Here is a 14,401-nt window from a genome sequence, read left to right as displayed (position 1 = left end):
AGCTTCAGAATCGTTTTTCCCGTCAGCGTTACCTGCAGTTTAAAGGGTTCTGGCTCTGATACCAATTGTTAGTTTTACAGAGTTCCTCAAGAGGGGGGGTGAATTGATATTTTACGTATTTATAAAAATTAAACTACAAGGAACAGAAATAGTAAAATATGCAAGCAAGATTTAGCGTGGAAAACTCTCTAGGCCCAATAGAGAGGAAAAAACCACGGCCCCTTTGGGGACTTAAACACTTTTACTAATTAGGCAAAACAACTTAGTTTCTTTACAAACCTAATCTACTCGGGCCACAATCTGCCAATCGCCTCTGATTGCAGATGACTAGGAACAACCCTCTTTGTTCCTTCCCTTATGGAAACAGTCCCTCAACTGTTCCTACTCACTGATCTCTCGTGAGATCTACTCTCTTGCTCAAGTAAGCCTGACTCAAGCTTAACATACAATAACTCAACACTTTAATCAAACGTATAAGAATTAATAAACTACTTAACATACGATATAAGACCAAGTAACAAATACTGCTCTATATGGGAACAGGAACAGACTTCTTTAAAGATTAAGACTTTAAGGGTGATACCTGAAAGCTTCCGGTTGATGTAAATAAGTCTGATAAAAAGTTTCGCAAAGAACAAAGGTTGTATTTATACGAATCCAAGTGTTTAACCTAGATTCAAATCCAACCCAGTTTAGGACTCTTTTTAATAGATAGATTTTCGCAAATCTTACTTCAAACGCGTTTAGGTAAAATCAATCTTTTCGTATTTTGAGAGTTATATGTTAACTCAAATTCAAGAGTATAACTTCAAACAGTTTTGTAAAATCAGTTTAAAACATTTGACGTTTATCTTTTTGTAAAAGTAAAACTGATTTATTTCGTTTCACGATATAACTAGGACTCTTCAAAATACTCTGTTCCCATACTAAGCATGTACTAAATTACATTGGTCTTATACCTTTCGACCCTTATAGAATTTGCTTGACTTGATCCTTGATTTAATCTTGCCACGTACTTTGAACTTAATTACTTCAAAGCTCCCTAGCTTGCTTCGGTTGTTGCATTTGTTCTTCTTTAAATATTAACCTGTTCCTGACATTCTCCAAAACGAACTATTAGTAGAAGGTAAGCTTGTCATCATCAAAACCAGGAATCAACACAACCAAAAAGTATGTAGCAAGGATTGAACACTAGACCTCTTGAATTAAAAGTTACCATTCTTACCATCTTAGCTAGCCACAATGATGTTATATCTTTCTATTTAAATAATAAATACAACCTTTTTAAAATGAATAATAATGAATTAAAGGTAAAAAAACAAACAAAAGGGAATTAATTACTTAACTTATAAATGTACAATTCTTCTCTTCTCAACTTAAGCTTAAAAATTAAAAAAACTTAGGGTAATGGAGTGTAATTATGAGTGCGGAAGAGAGAAACATTGACAAGAGTATAATAATCAACTAATCATGAAGAAGAGAACTCGAATTTGTTTTGATTTTCGGATATGGGAAGGAAGTTTGTTGATCGACCACTGATCTTGCATGGAAATCAGATAATAGCACCACATATGCACATATTTAAAATAAGTAAATCCCACTAAAAGTAAAACCCGGAGCAACGCCCGGGCCACAAACTAGTTAGTTGTTATAAAGAGATTTATCACTTTATTTTTCCTTTAATTTTTTTCGAAATATTGCTCTACTTTGACTTGTAGATTATGATTTTTGACCATCATTTCTAATTTACACGTAAGAAAAATGTAATCATGTGAGATCTTATTATACTTGTATCGATATACACTTTTTAAATACTAACTCAGTTCCTGAAAGTTATTTACGTCTTAGAATATGTCCAAAGTATGAAAACTTTGACCGTAAATTCTCATTATTATATAGGCAAATTTGCCAAATACAACCTAATAAAGTTCTCTATTTGCCAATTACAACCTCAAATTTCTAATTTTGCCAATTACAACCTTAAACTTGTACATCTATTTTAAATTACAACCCGAAACGATTTTCCGGCGAAAATCATCGGAAAATGATGTCATAAGGTTATTAAAAAAAATTATGAAGTACATAATATCAGTAAAAAAATATTTTTTTCGATTATTTTATATTTTTTTGATTTAATTCTTATTTATCGATTTAAATTTTTTATAGAAAATATGTAACTATTTTTTTAATAACATTATTACATCATCTTCCAGTGATTTTGCCGAAAAATAGTTTTGGGTTGTAATTTAAAATTGATGTATAAGTTTAAGGTTGTAATTGATAAAAATAAAAATTTGAGGTTGTAATTGGCAAATAGACAACTTTATTAGGTTGTATTTGACAAATTTTCCTATTATATATATCAAAACATTACGGAGTATTATGTAAGATTATGTTAGATTGGTTTCGATATGCATTTCAAAATATCAACTTTTATAATTTTTTTTCACATTCAAAATATGATAAATTAATGGTTAAATGCATACCATATGGAGTACAATAATTGAGATTTAATCAGAAATGAAGATCTATTTAATTTAACTAATTAAATACATACAATATGGAGTACAATAATTGAGATTTATTTTATTCTTTTAATCAGAAATGGCTCTATTATTTCAGTAAGTATTTTCCCACGTGATACACGTTTTTGTTCTTTTCACTATTTTATTAATTTGTTCATCTTCCACTCTTTGTGATGTGAATATATAACCAGCTAGCATGTAAGCAATAATAAGTAGTCAAGGGAGGATATAACTAGTGTGGGGTGTCTGTGGGCCTTTGTCTTGGTGGTTGTATGACCTCCACAACATTGGATTTTACAAAGATTAGCGACATTGTATCCTCCTTTATTTTGTAAGGAGATGCTCCAAGTTATTACTATGTACATGTATAACAATTATTTATCCATGAAATTATGAGAAAATCTTATAGTGAAATAGCTTTCTTTATTATAGGAAGTAATAATAACAATTTTTAATTTGCAGATAGAATATATAATACTTCGTATGATACGTAGTATAGTTTATGGACAAGTCTCAAATGTTGAAATTTAAAGTTGCGGGTTCAAATCTTATACACACCACATTCTAACTTTTTAGTTGTAGGTGGATCTATGAGCACCACATGATTCAAATAGACTTCCTTAGAAACATGATAAATGATTGACATCAAATGGATGTATCTCTTGATTAATCTACGAGAAATTTTGAGGTAATTCGAGTTGGAGTAGAAATTTATCTCAATAGTTATTCTGTGACTAGTCATAAGCCAATTTTCGCCGAAAATCGAGAAAGTACCTACCGTTTTATGAATAAATGTCTGCACATTCGACTCATACCTAAAACCCAGCCTAATCGTTTCACAAATCATTCCTAGAATTTAATCACAATTCGGCCCTTGCGTGATTGCGCCTTATTGAAGACTCGTAATTCCCTAGCTAAGACCCAAACAACTTAGCTAGTTCCTCGAACTCTCAATCTCTACTTGTTGATTACTTGCTCTTTCCATTCCTTGCACACCCCAAGAGAACCCACGACCTATCAGAGAAGCCCGAATTCCAGTCGTTAGTGTTTTCAAAAAAAAATGGTCAACAACCTCAACCAACATAAAATTGAGGTTGTTATTTTACCGCCAAACTTATTTCATAAGCAAAGTCTTATTTAAACAAGACATACTCCGAACTCCCCTGCAAGATATTCTAAACCTAGTATTAAAATCAGTTAAAATTAGTGAAATAGAAAGACAAAGAAAAAGTATGAAAACTCAATTAAGCAAAAAGACGCTTTCTTGATTGATCTAAGAAATTATATATACTAGTTTAGTACTCGTGCAACGCACGATTATTACTACTTCATAAATATTTTTATGTAATACTTTCAATAATTTAATAATCATTTACAGAAAAGTTAATAAAATAAAATTTATTTCGTAAATGAGTTCATTAATACTAATTGATTTAATTTTTCCTAAAATTAAGTTTGTTTCAGATATTTTAACACATAAATTAGTTTATTTCAGTCAAAATAAGTTTTTTTTCAAATAAAATAAGCTGAGATAATATAATTTCAGACAAAATAAGTCAAATAAAACAAAGCCTTAAGTTAACTAAATTTATCTAAATTTATAATCCTTGAAATAAGTGTACTCATATTTATTTTCAATATAATGCAACAATTTGCCTTTTTTTTTTCTTTCAGTTCTCTATACAAAGTTTCTCATATTTAATTTTTTTTCGCAACTTTTTGTTTTCCCCCTTTTCACCCATATTCCAGCTTATTTCTTTACTTAAATTATTAATTTCATTCCTTCAAAAAAAAAAAAAAATTATTAATTTCATTACATATTTTTTTTGAAGATACGACACATTCATTTTTTATAAGACAACAGGATTTTAAGTCATTATTAAATTAATATAATACAATGAAGTTTAAAATGTTGTTAAAAAGTTTTGTAAATTATTTCTTTTTTAAGTTAATCAATACAGAGTACTTATTTTCAAATAATAATTTATATAATGCATATGAGAGACATGACATGGGCTACAATTATCTTTCTACAATAAGAATTGATAGCTACATCAAATTATTTTCTCCATTTTTATAGTTTTATTAATAAACATTTTTAAATTAAAAAAACAAAAAAAACCTAAAGACTCAGCAGGAGATGACACGTGTCATTTCTGGTGTGTCTTTTAGTATACAGTTATTGATGATTATTGATGGTTGAGGCTTACTATGGGAAAATTTTAAGCCTTAACGGACTTCTATATAATTTTTTCCCAATGTAGATTATTTTTTTTCCATAAAAATATCCATATCATATATTATTAATTAAAAAAATACATGACGCAGCAGGAGATGACGTGCATTGTTTTGTGTGTCTTTTTTTTGAGGGAGTTTTGCGTGTCTTTAAGTATATAGTAATTGATGGATTGATTGATAGTTATATTTATTGATCATGCTAGTTAAAAATGTGCCACAAACATTCTCGCAAAGAAGAAACGTGTAACATTTTTGGTATTATTTTAAAATAAAGTACCGATGATGTCTTAGCCTAGTGGTTAAGATTGAGGGTCTGTGTACGATAGGTCTCAGGCTCGAATTTATTATTGCCCTTGTGGCTCATTTACAACAAAAATAAAATAAAAAATAAAGTAGTGTAATTATTTATTGATTGTTCAGAAATAGAAATGAAACTGTAAAAAAATAATATTACGTAGTATAAAAAATGTATGTTGCTATATTCATATATTTTGAAAAGAATATAATATAAAGATGTTTATAACATGCATTACACGGCAAAAAAAAATGAAAAAATGCCAAAGACTCACCAGGACGTAACATGTGTCATTGCTGATGCATCTTTTAGTATATATAGTACGAAGTAATAGATAGATGTTGCCTGTCATGTAGTATGATGTTAATCCTCTTATATGTTCTTAACCTTTTATCAACTAAGATGAAGATGATAGAGATTAATTCGCTCATCTCTGAGTCTTATGTGGATAGAGAATTAGAGATTAGTTATGGAAGTTGGAGAATAAATAACAAAATTACAAATATATGTATATATAATTTCTTAAATAATATATACATATAATTTTTGCAAATTAGACTATTAAATATTTCTACCAATTTACTAAATTCTAATAGTATTGCATTTACGCTAGGAAATCTCTAATGACCAGTTTTAATAAGTGGCATGTCAACCTATCACGTAATATTTGCGATATAAGTATTTGTCGCAAATCTAATCTAATATATATATATATATATATATATATATATATATATATATATATATATATATATATATATATAAATGAGGCATATTTGCTGAAATATTATAGCGCCACCTAGGATTACTATTGGTTTAAGCCAATAAAAAATAAGATTTCTAATTTATTTTTTGAATTAAAAAAATCAAATGTCACGTAGATAATTAGGTGTCACATAGTTACTTAGTGTCACATACATATTCTAATTATGTTATCGATTTATCAATACTGAGTGTTTTCTAGTATAGCCTTTTTGTTTAAAGAGCAAAATACATGTCACAAAAAGATAATCCATAATAATTAATATAAAATAATGATTTATGAGATCTTTAATTATTTATCCTCTGTTTCACATTAGACTAACCCAAATCCAAAACTTTTAAATAATGATTTATGAAATCTTTAATTATTTATCCTCTGTTTCACATTATTGACTAACCCAAATCCAAAACTTTTCTCCCTAAAGTGATACGGAGTACCTAGCATCATAATACTACTCCCTCCGTCCCGGAATACTCGACCCGGTTTGACCGGCACAGAGTTTAAGGGACTTGAATTGACTTATTTAATTTAATAGGTAGTAGTTGATAGTGGGGTATTATTTTAATGTAGTTAGTGGGAGGTGAGTTAAGAGGTGGGGTTGGGGGAGAGTATGGGTTGAATTTTTAATTATTTTTTGTATGGAGTAGGGGTAGGTGGGTTAATAGGGGTGGAGTGAGAAATAATATAATATTGTTAGAATATTTCCATTTTTAGAAACAGGTCAAGTATTAAGGGACGACCCGATAAGGAAAACAGGTCAAGTATTCCGGGACGGAGGGAGCACTAAATAACAACAAACACGTATGTGTTATTAGTACGAGGATGGTCAAACTCAAACTCTTCATTAGTACGAGTATGAAACACTTCGTACATTATAGACTCACTGAATGGCAATTCAACTCCTCTTAAAGTTATGGACTCACTGTATTTTAACAACTCTTTAAAATAGGAATTGAAAGTTCTAATCATATTCAAATTTATAATTGATTAAGTTCTATAAATTGATCGTATTGTTCAACTCATAACCCATATACAATCACATTTATCGCATTGTTCAATTAACCCATACACAATCACATCTTTGACTTTTAATTTGATTATCACATTGATCCTATTGTTCAATTAACCTATACACAATCACAACCATATATATGAACTATACCTCCACATCTTTGATCCATGATATATATAAATCTTGATATTCTGGAGGTTCGTAAATTGAAAGAGATATGGAGGTATAGTTTATATATATGATTTTTATACTTCGTATATTAGCATCCAAATTCGTTTCCATAAAAAGTGATTTATTTCTTGGTGATCGATTCAAAATGATTGTTTTGGTTAGAAGTTAGCAGGAGTTAAATCTCATGTTTAATTTTAACGTAAGGTGCAATATCCAGCTAGAGCCTTAAACTATGTTAAGTTAACATGAGAATAATGGGATGATAAAATGCAGGGAGAACTTATACTTATTAATAATTTTGTCCGGTTGAATCTTCTACGGAGTACTTTGTATCAACTCTTTACCTTTCCTTGGTGCTAAGTTTCGACGTATTGTGAAATTGCACAACACCGTCCTTATCCTAATTGACAGACTAACACTCCATGCATAAAATATGAATGTAGTTCAATCAGGGCCGGTTCTTACTGTTTATGGGCCCGGGGCGAAAATTAGACAGAGGCCCTTAATACATTCATGTCCGACAAATTTTTTAAATGTACCGGTTAATTTAGTACTCGTAGTTCATAATTTATAAGTTGATATCATCAATCTAGCTAACACTTGCTTGCATCTAAAAAACTAATCTAACACAACAAAAATAATAGTTCGATCAACATGGAAAATGACCCACTTTAAGGTAAATACGGAGTACATGTAAATGGAATCTCGGTTAGAAAAGAAAAAAAAAGCAAGGAATCCAAAGCAAAATGACAGTGTTCAAATAAATGGGCCTTGGCGGACTCGATCACGCATCGCCTGTTACACCAAAACTCTTCTAAAACCAACTGTGCTACAACTCATCAGTATTACAATCTAGCTTTCTTAATATTATATAACTCATTTTCCGATTTCGGGGCCCCTTCTCCCACGGGGCCCTGGGCGGTTGCCCCTCAAAACAACCCCCAGGGCCGGGCCTGGGTTCAATCTTAATATATGTTCACTCATAATTTTTATGTTTACTCTAAATATATGTTTTCTTATATTATTGTTGTTATAGTGAAAAGTTAGAAACTACAACTATTGGACAACTTGAAATACAACGTACATGACCGGAAGACATTATCTCTAAAACGATTCATATCTCAACTCTCATCGATCATATCCAAAAACACTATTGAAACGAAACTCATTCATTCACCATAACACAACCTAATAACATATATACAAAACAGTTAATAAAATAAAAAATAAAATGAAACTCGTGCATCGCACGGGCTTCAAAACTAGTTGCGACTATTATTACCTTACTATTAGTCTTATATGCACGTCATGCGTGCAAAGGTAAATAGAAAAAAATCTCGTATCCTAAGATACTCTCCCTCTCTCTCCCCTTTTCTCTCTCTTTTTAGGGTTTACAAAAATTAGGGTTTTCTAGGGCGGAAATAGCCAATTTTCTTCGGAAATTTGGTTATTTTCGCCCCTTCTCTTAAATTCTGTTTAGTTCTTTTGCGTTAGATCTCAATAAAACTATATAATTTCAGTTTAGTGTAGTAAGTACCCCTATGGTGGGTTTGATTCTAGTAAGTACCTCTGTGGTGGGTTTGATTCTAGTTAAGTTTTGTGTGTTTACTTTCATTCAGATTGTTTTTTTGGTAAAGATTTATGCGAGATTGAAGAGGAGGTCAATCTTTCGACTACAATCAGACGAATCAGACGGAAATCATATTTGTCACGTCTAGCTACAACAGATCTATAGACCCCCTCGTCGAAAAAGGATGTAATTCACAGCGATATAAAAGAGGGTATACAAAATGTTTGATATACTACGATCGTAGCTATATGGTGAAAGGAAGTTTTTATTTGATTCGATTGTTATGTATATTTGTTAGATTCAAATCTCTATGCAGATGTCGTATGACTTTTTATCAATGAATTAATTTAATTATAAAAAAAAGGTAAATAGAAAAAAAAAATTACAATATTACATGCATCTTTTAACATCAAACAATATGTAAGGGAAAAAAAAAATTCGCAAAGTTCTTGTAGAGAAAAAGGCTACATTGTCTATGTAGCAAACATAGAAATAGTTAACAATGTAATACAAATTAAATAAAATAAAACTAAAAAGAAATGTTTCACTTGTTTTTATTATATTTCCCGCAATATGTTTGGCTAACCGCATGCACTTCTAAGTCGAATCGATTTGCAACAAATAACCAACAATATAATAATGTTCTAGATAAAGAGGTAACACGCGCGAAAAAGCTTTGGATCCAAATTGAGAATATTTTTTCCATTACTCATTTGCGTCACTTAGGCTGCAAAAATGTAAACACTTATCTTTTATTTGAAATACCATTTGAGCTAATTAAAACTAAAAGATTATTTTTAGTGAATGGTAAGCTTCTATGCTTTGATTTTTTTTTTTTTTTTAATATTTTTTTTCTAATATTGGTTGTTTCTTGATTTTGTGCGTTTGTTATTTTACATAATTCGTTAATATTGTTATTTGATACTTAATATGTCATTAATTTTAATTTTAATTTTTTTGGGTGTAATTGTGAGTACGATTGTTTTAATTGACTTTCGAGAAAATTTCCAGATATGATTTGGATGTTCTTATGCGTACCACTGTTCATGGAAAATTATTTGAATTATTAATTGATTGAGCGTTATGTGATATTTATGATTTGCATAATTGTAATTTTCTTAAGTTGAGGCATGTTTCTTTGATACGATTTGCAGCTTCTTCGTTTTTTCCCGTGTTTTGCTGTTTTATTGATGTTATAATTTAATCGTGATTGACGTATGTGATTAGGATGATATGAAAATTTTGAGGTATTATTGAGATACTTTTTTACTTTCTTGTTTTCTTTCCTAATCAGTTATTATTCGATTGGAATATTTGGAGTATTATGCTACTTATAGGAAATTATAAACGAGTTTTGGGCGTGATCAGGATAATTAATCAACATAATGGAGTGATTGATTATTTGATTGGGAAAGGGCAATATAACATTTATAACACGTTACGTTTTAGCATGATTGGATTTATTATTTATTTATAATATCATTAAGGGTATTGTGGTTTATTCGGGATACCAAAAGTGCAATTAATAAATTCACATTATGAGTTCCCTTATAGAAGTACTAGTCTTATATGCACACGATGCATGCGAATATAAGAAACAGATTTGTGTTATTACAATTAAACCTGAAATAATATGTAAAAATATACTCTGTGTACGAATATAAGAAACAGATAAGTTAGATAGAGCAGAACGCATATAAACAGAATGATTAAAATGGTAAGAATTTATTCAAGGGGCTTGATTGATTAATATGTTTATTTTTGCTTTTCCTATTGGGTAAATTGTTCTTTATATTCTCTATTCTATAAGTGTGGAGGGTATTTTAGTAATGCAAAGGGGACACCAAAAGTGGATTTACTTAAATAACCTCAACTCTTCACTTATATAATAGAGATATAACTTGGGATTTGCTGATTGGCAGATTGGGAGTTGGGTTTTATGACTGTAGTTTGCATTTTCTAAATCAGGATCGTTTTTGGCTTACCAGTTAATCTGGTAATGTAGGATTGAACCCATAGAAATTGAATATGCGTGTGATTAATTGAGCTTGTTTAGTATAGTTTGCCTAATCTAGACTTTGAAATTGGTATGTCTACAGATTTGCAAGGTGATTTTAGGAAGCAGTAAATTCATGATTGAGCACTCTACGAAGTTTTCTTCAAATAAGAATACCCGTCTGTAGTAAAATCAAGCTACCAAAGACCTCGAGCTACCTGGAAAATGACTTCTACACACCTTACAGACACTCATAACTCATAACTCATAACTCATAACTCATAAGCAATCTGCATTCCTAAACCTGCAATTATTGTCCCTGCAGAAGGCTGATGATATACAACTTATACAAGTATCAGAATAATTTACCTGCAAAATAACCCTGGAGGCCTAAATCTCAAGCAATTAGCTGTTGTTCAGACTTCAGAGCTATCATAATTACATTCAAAAGCTCAACTTTCTAGACTTTGTTCCTTACTCCCAAAAGTTTTCTCAGATAGCTTCACCAAATGAAAAAGTGCTGCACCAAATCTATGTATTCATCTGTTCCACAAATATCGCAACATGTTGATTTTTATACTATTCATGTTGTGCCTTTGATTATCTTTTATAACCTATACATAAGAAAATATGTAGTCGTGCAGAATCTTGTTAGATTCACATCGATATATAATTTGAACATAACTTTTTTTATAATTTTTACTTATGCATAATTCGAGATATTAAGAGTCAAAGTCGTGTGGTGGGAAGCGTAAAGTCAACGTGGTGCAATATTTAAGGAACGCAGGAAGTATTATAGTTAACAGATAACATAATTGTTATTTCCTGAAAATCCATCCTGTTAATGGATGTTTAGCTAGCAGACTCGACAGGTTCCAGACGTATCTGTTGGAAATTCTCATTGGGAAACACAAAGGAAAAAAGGGTGAGTGAAAATTCAAAAGTCCCACATTGGAAAAACTCTTCATATTCCTCTTGTTTATTAATTGGGGAATGAGTGTAACTCTTGTTTAAGAAAGTGTGAGAATGGTATGGGTGGACACATCACACACACGCGCGCGCGCGCGGGCCGTGGGCCGCGGGCCGTGGGCCTTGGGCCTTGGGCCTTGGGCCTTGGTACTTGGTACTTGGGAATGCGGTTCGCGGGCGTGGGGTGGGTTTTGTGGGTCAACCCTATTCTTTTTGGTAACTGGACCGTTTTGCTTAAGTCATTGTTACGGGAATCTGTATTGATTACGTAACCGTTGGATTAATTACCATTAATTACGTCCGTTACTACATTCAATGTCTCTGACCGTTTTTGGCTGTTGCAACATTCATTCCCTCAGCCGTTTTTGTCTGTTGCAATGCTTTCCTTCTAATTATTTAAATCAGAGTTGCAATACACACAAAATACGAAAACACATTCTTACTCTCACACAACAATTGTTCACGACGCAACAATTGTTCTTCGTTCAGTTCATCGAATCAGATAAGTTTGTTCTAATTTTCGCTTTAATCGCAACAGTATCAACTTAAACCAATTAACAGCTAAGATTTCCTGTACATTATGTTTTGGCTCAGATATGTATTAAGGCTCTGAAACCTAGCTTCCACCATTTCGAAAATTACCTACATTTGCAAAAAGTTGAGAAAAGTTGTTGTGCTGAATATAACATGGTCAAATTTAATCAACGTGGCTAATTCATTACATAAGGATTATTTAGGAAAGTCATCAATCATCATAGAGGTATTCTATGTTGTAAAGGACTTGAATTGTCACTCTATTCAATCTATATTAATACAGGTGTTTGCAGGAAAACCAATAAACATTATACTAGCTTGTACTCTTGTAGTATATTTGCACCTGCGACTTATGACTGAACCTAACTATGAGTAAAGAACCTTAATCAAGCATATTGGGTTTAACATTATAGGAGCTCAATTCTTGTATTAAGGAACGCATATGACAATATGATGAGCCACCAACTTCAACAGCTTTCCTTGCTAAGTCTTTTAACTTGTTTGCCTTAATTCTTAACTCCAAAGCCTCTTGGCCTACCATAACTCTTGTTATAGCCTTGTTTATATCTTCATGTTTCACTTTAGCATCAACTGTTCTGCTACTTTCCTTAGCTCCAACAGCTATACCAGTCTTCAAAATCTGAATCACCAATTTTTCATTATAAAATTGATCAGCAAATGCTGGCCAAGTTACCATAGGAACCCCACTTGATATGCCTTCTAGAGTTGAGTTCCATCCACAATGAGTCACGAATGCTCCAGTAGCTTCATGGTCCAAAATTAACACTTGAGGTGCCCATCCCCTTATAATTAATCCTTTTCCTTCCATCCTCTTCTCAAATTCATGTGGTAACCACTCATCATTTTTCTCATTCTCATTCTTTCTCTTTATTGCCCATATGAAATCCTGCTCAGAAGCTTCTAGACCCATCGCGATCTCTCGAAGTTGTGAGTTTGAGATTTCAGCCAAGCTACCAAAGCAAATATAAACAACGGACTTTGGCTTTTTCGAATCTAGCCATTGTAAGCAGTCATACTCATCGATTGAAGACTTGATCCCTCTTTGGAACTTAGCTTCATTTTCGCGGTTGCATAATGAAACCGGACCTATATTCCATATCTTCCTACCAGAAACCTTGTTATAACAATCAACATATTCAGGCTCAAGTTCATAAAAGCTATTCATAATAACGCCGTAACTCTTCTGCTCGGCGGCTAAAGCACGACCGAATACTTCCATCAATTCAATGGTCATCTGCTTATCTCCTTGCTCCCTCATCATTTCAGGTAGTTGAAATTTCGTCAATTTAATTTCATGAGGAAGGTTGGGGATGACAAATTCCTCGTCATCCGAGGAAACTGCTTCGTATGGCTTGTACTTCATAATTGAATAAATGACACATTGTGCAAAGTTGTTAGTTCCAAAGAAGACTAACCTTGGTATGTTAAATTTGGCAGCAACATCAGTAGCGAAAGGCAAGAGTAAATCAGCCACTAAACAATCAGGCTTGCATTTTTCCATAACTTGTTCAAGTGATTCTTGTAGCATATAAGTAGCCTTGAGAAACTTGACAACCATCTCATCTGAAGTGAATTGATCAAAATTCTCGATTCCCTCAGGGATGCCACCCAGATGACAAGGAAACGGGATGATTTCAATGTCGATTGGAGGACCGATGTTTTTGTAAGTTTCAAGTGGTTTAGTGAAAAAGGGTGAATTACGAGGGGTTGTAACAATGGTAGTTTTAACTTGTTGGGCGGCGAACATCTTCGCGATATCTAAGGTTGGGATCATATGGCCAGCAGCCATAAAAGGGAACAACATTATGTGAAGCCTTTGTGGTTCGCCAGCCATTTTTGAGGATTTTTATTTTTATTTTTATTTTTATTTTTATTTTTAAGCTATGCTTTTTTACGAATGAATGATAGAATTAGAAATGTGTTGTTAATTACTATACTATGTTGCTCTTGCTGTGACTATGGGGATGTATATGGATTATGGACAAGCTAAGCTAAGATTATTATATAGTCTTGACTCTTGAATGGAAGAAATCTGATCTCCATCTCTTGCATTTTTGTATGTCACTCCTTACGTCACTAATCACTCTGTTTGTCAATATTTTCTTTTGATAAACAATATTTTATATTTCTCTTCACAAGTTGTTCTGCCGCTTTCCTTTCATCTCACAACAAGTCTAACAAAATGATAAAAGGTATACTGGCCTTGCGGCGCAAGACAAGACCACCGCCTTATTCACTTTCTTAATGGACTAATCAGATCTATGGTTAATGTTTGGCATTAATAGGTTATTCCTTCGTGACCTTCCC

The 14,401-nt window shown here is 31.9% G+C and overlaps 1 protein-coding gene across 1 annotated transcript; it reads right to left on the bottom strand.

Annotated features, from left to right (window-relative positions):
• Positions 1-12,268: 12,268 nt before the first annotated feature.
• LOC110791721 (scopoletin glucosyltransferase-like) lies at positions 12,269-14,085 on the bottom strand. Its single transcript, XM_021996484.2, has one exon. The coding sequence runs from the start codon at positions 13,926-13,928 to the stop codon at positions 12,456-12,458; it is 1,473 nt and encodes a 490-aa protein (XP_021852176.1). The 5' UTR covers positions 13,929-14,085; the 3' UTR covers positions 12,269-12,455.
• Between the last annotated feature and the right edge of the window lie 316 nt (positions 14,086-14,401).

Source organism: Spinacia oleracea, chromosome 2 (genome assembly GCF_020520425.1).
Source record: "Spinacia oleracea cultivar Varoflay chromosome 2, BTI_SOV_V1, whole genome shotgun sequence".
In the NCBI taxonomy this organism is placed as follows: Eukaryota; Viridiplantae; Streptophyta; class Magnoliopsida; order Caryophyllales; family Amaranthaceae; genus Spinacia; species Spinacia oleracea.
The sequence above is the reverse complement of the archived record's forward strand: the minus strand, read 5'-3'. Positions and strand labels throughout refer to the sequence as shown.

Bases quoted from the DNA above. Each gene is read 5' to 3' on its own strand.
- LOC110791721 (XM_021996484.2), bottom strand. From the start codon at position 13,928: ATGGCTGGCGAACCACAAAGGCTTCACATAATGTTGTTCCCTTTTATG.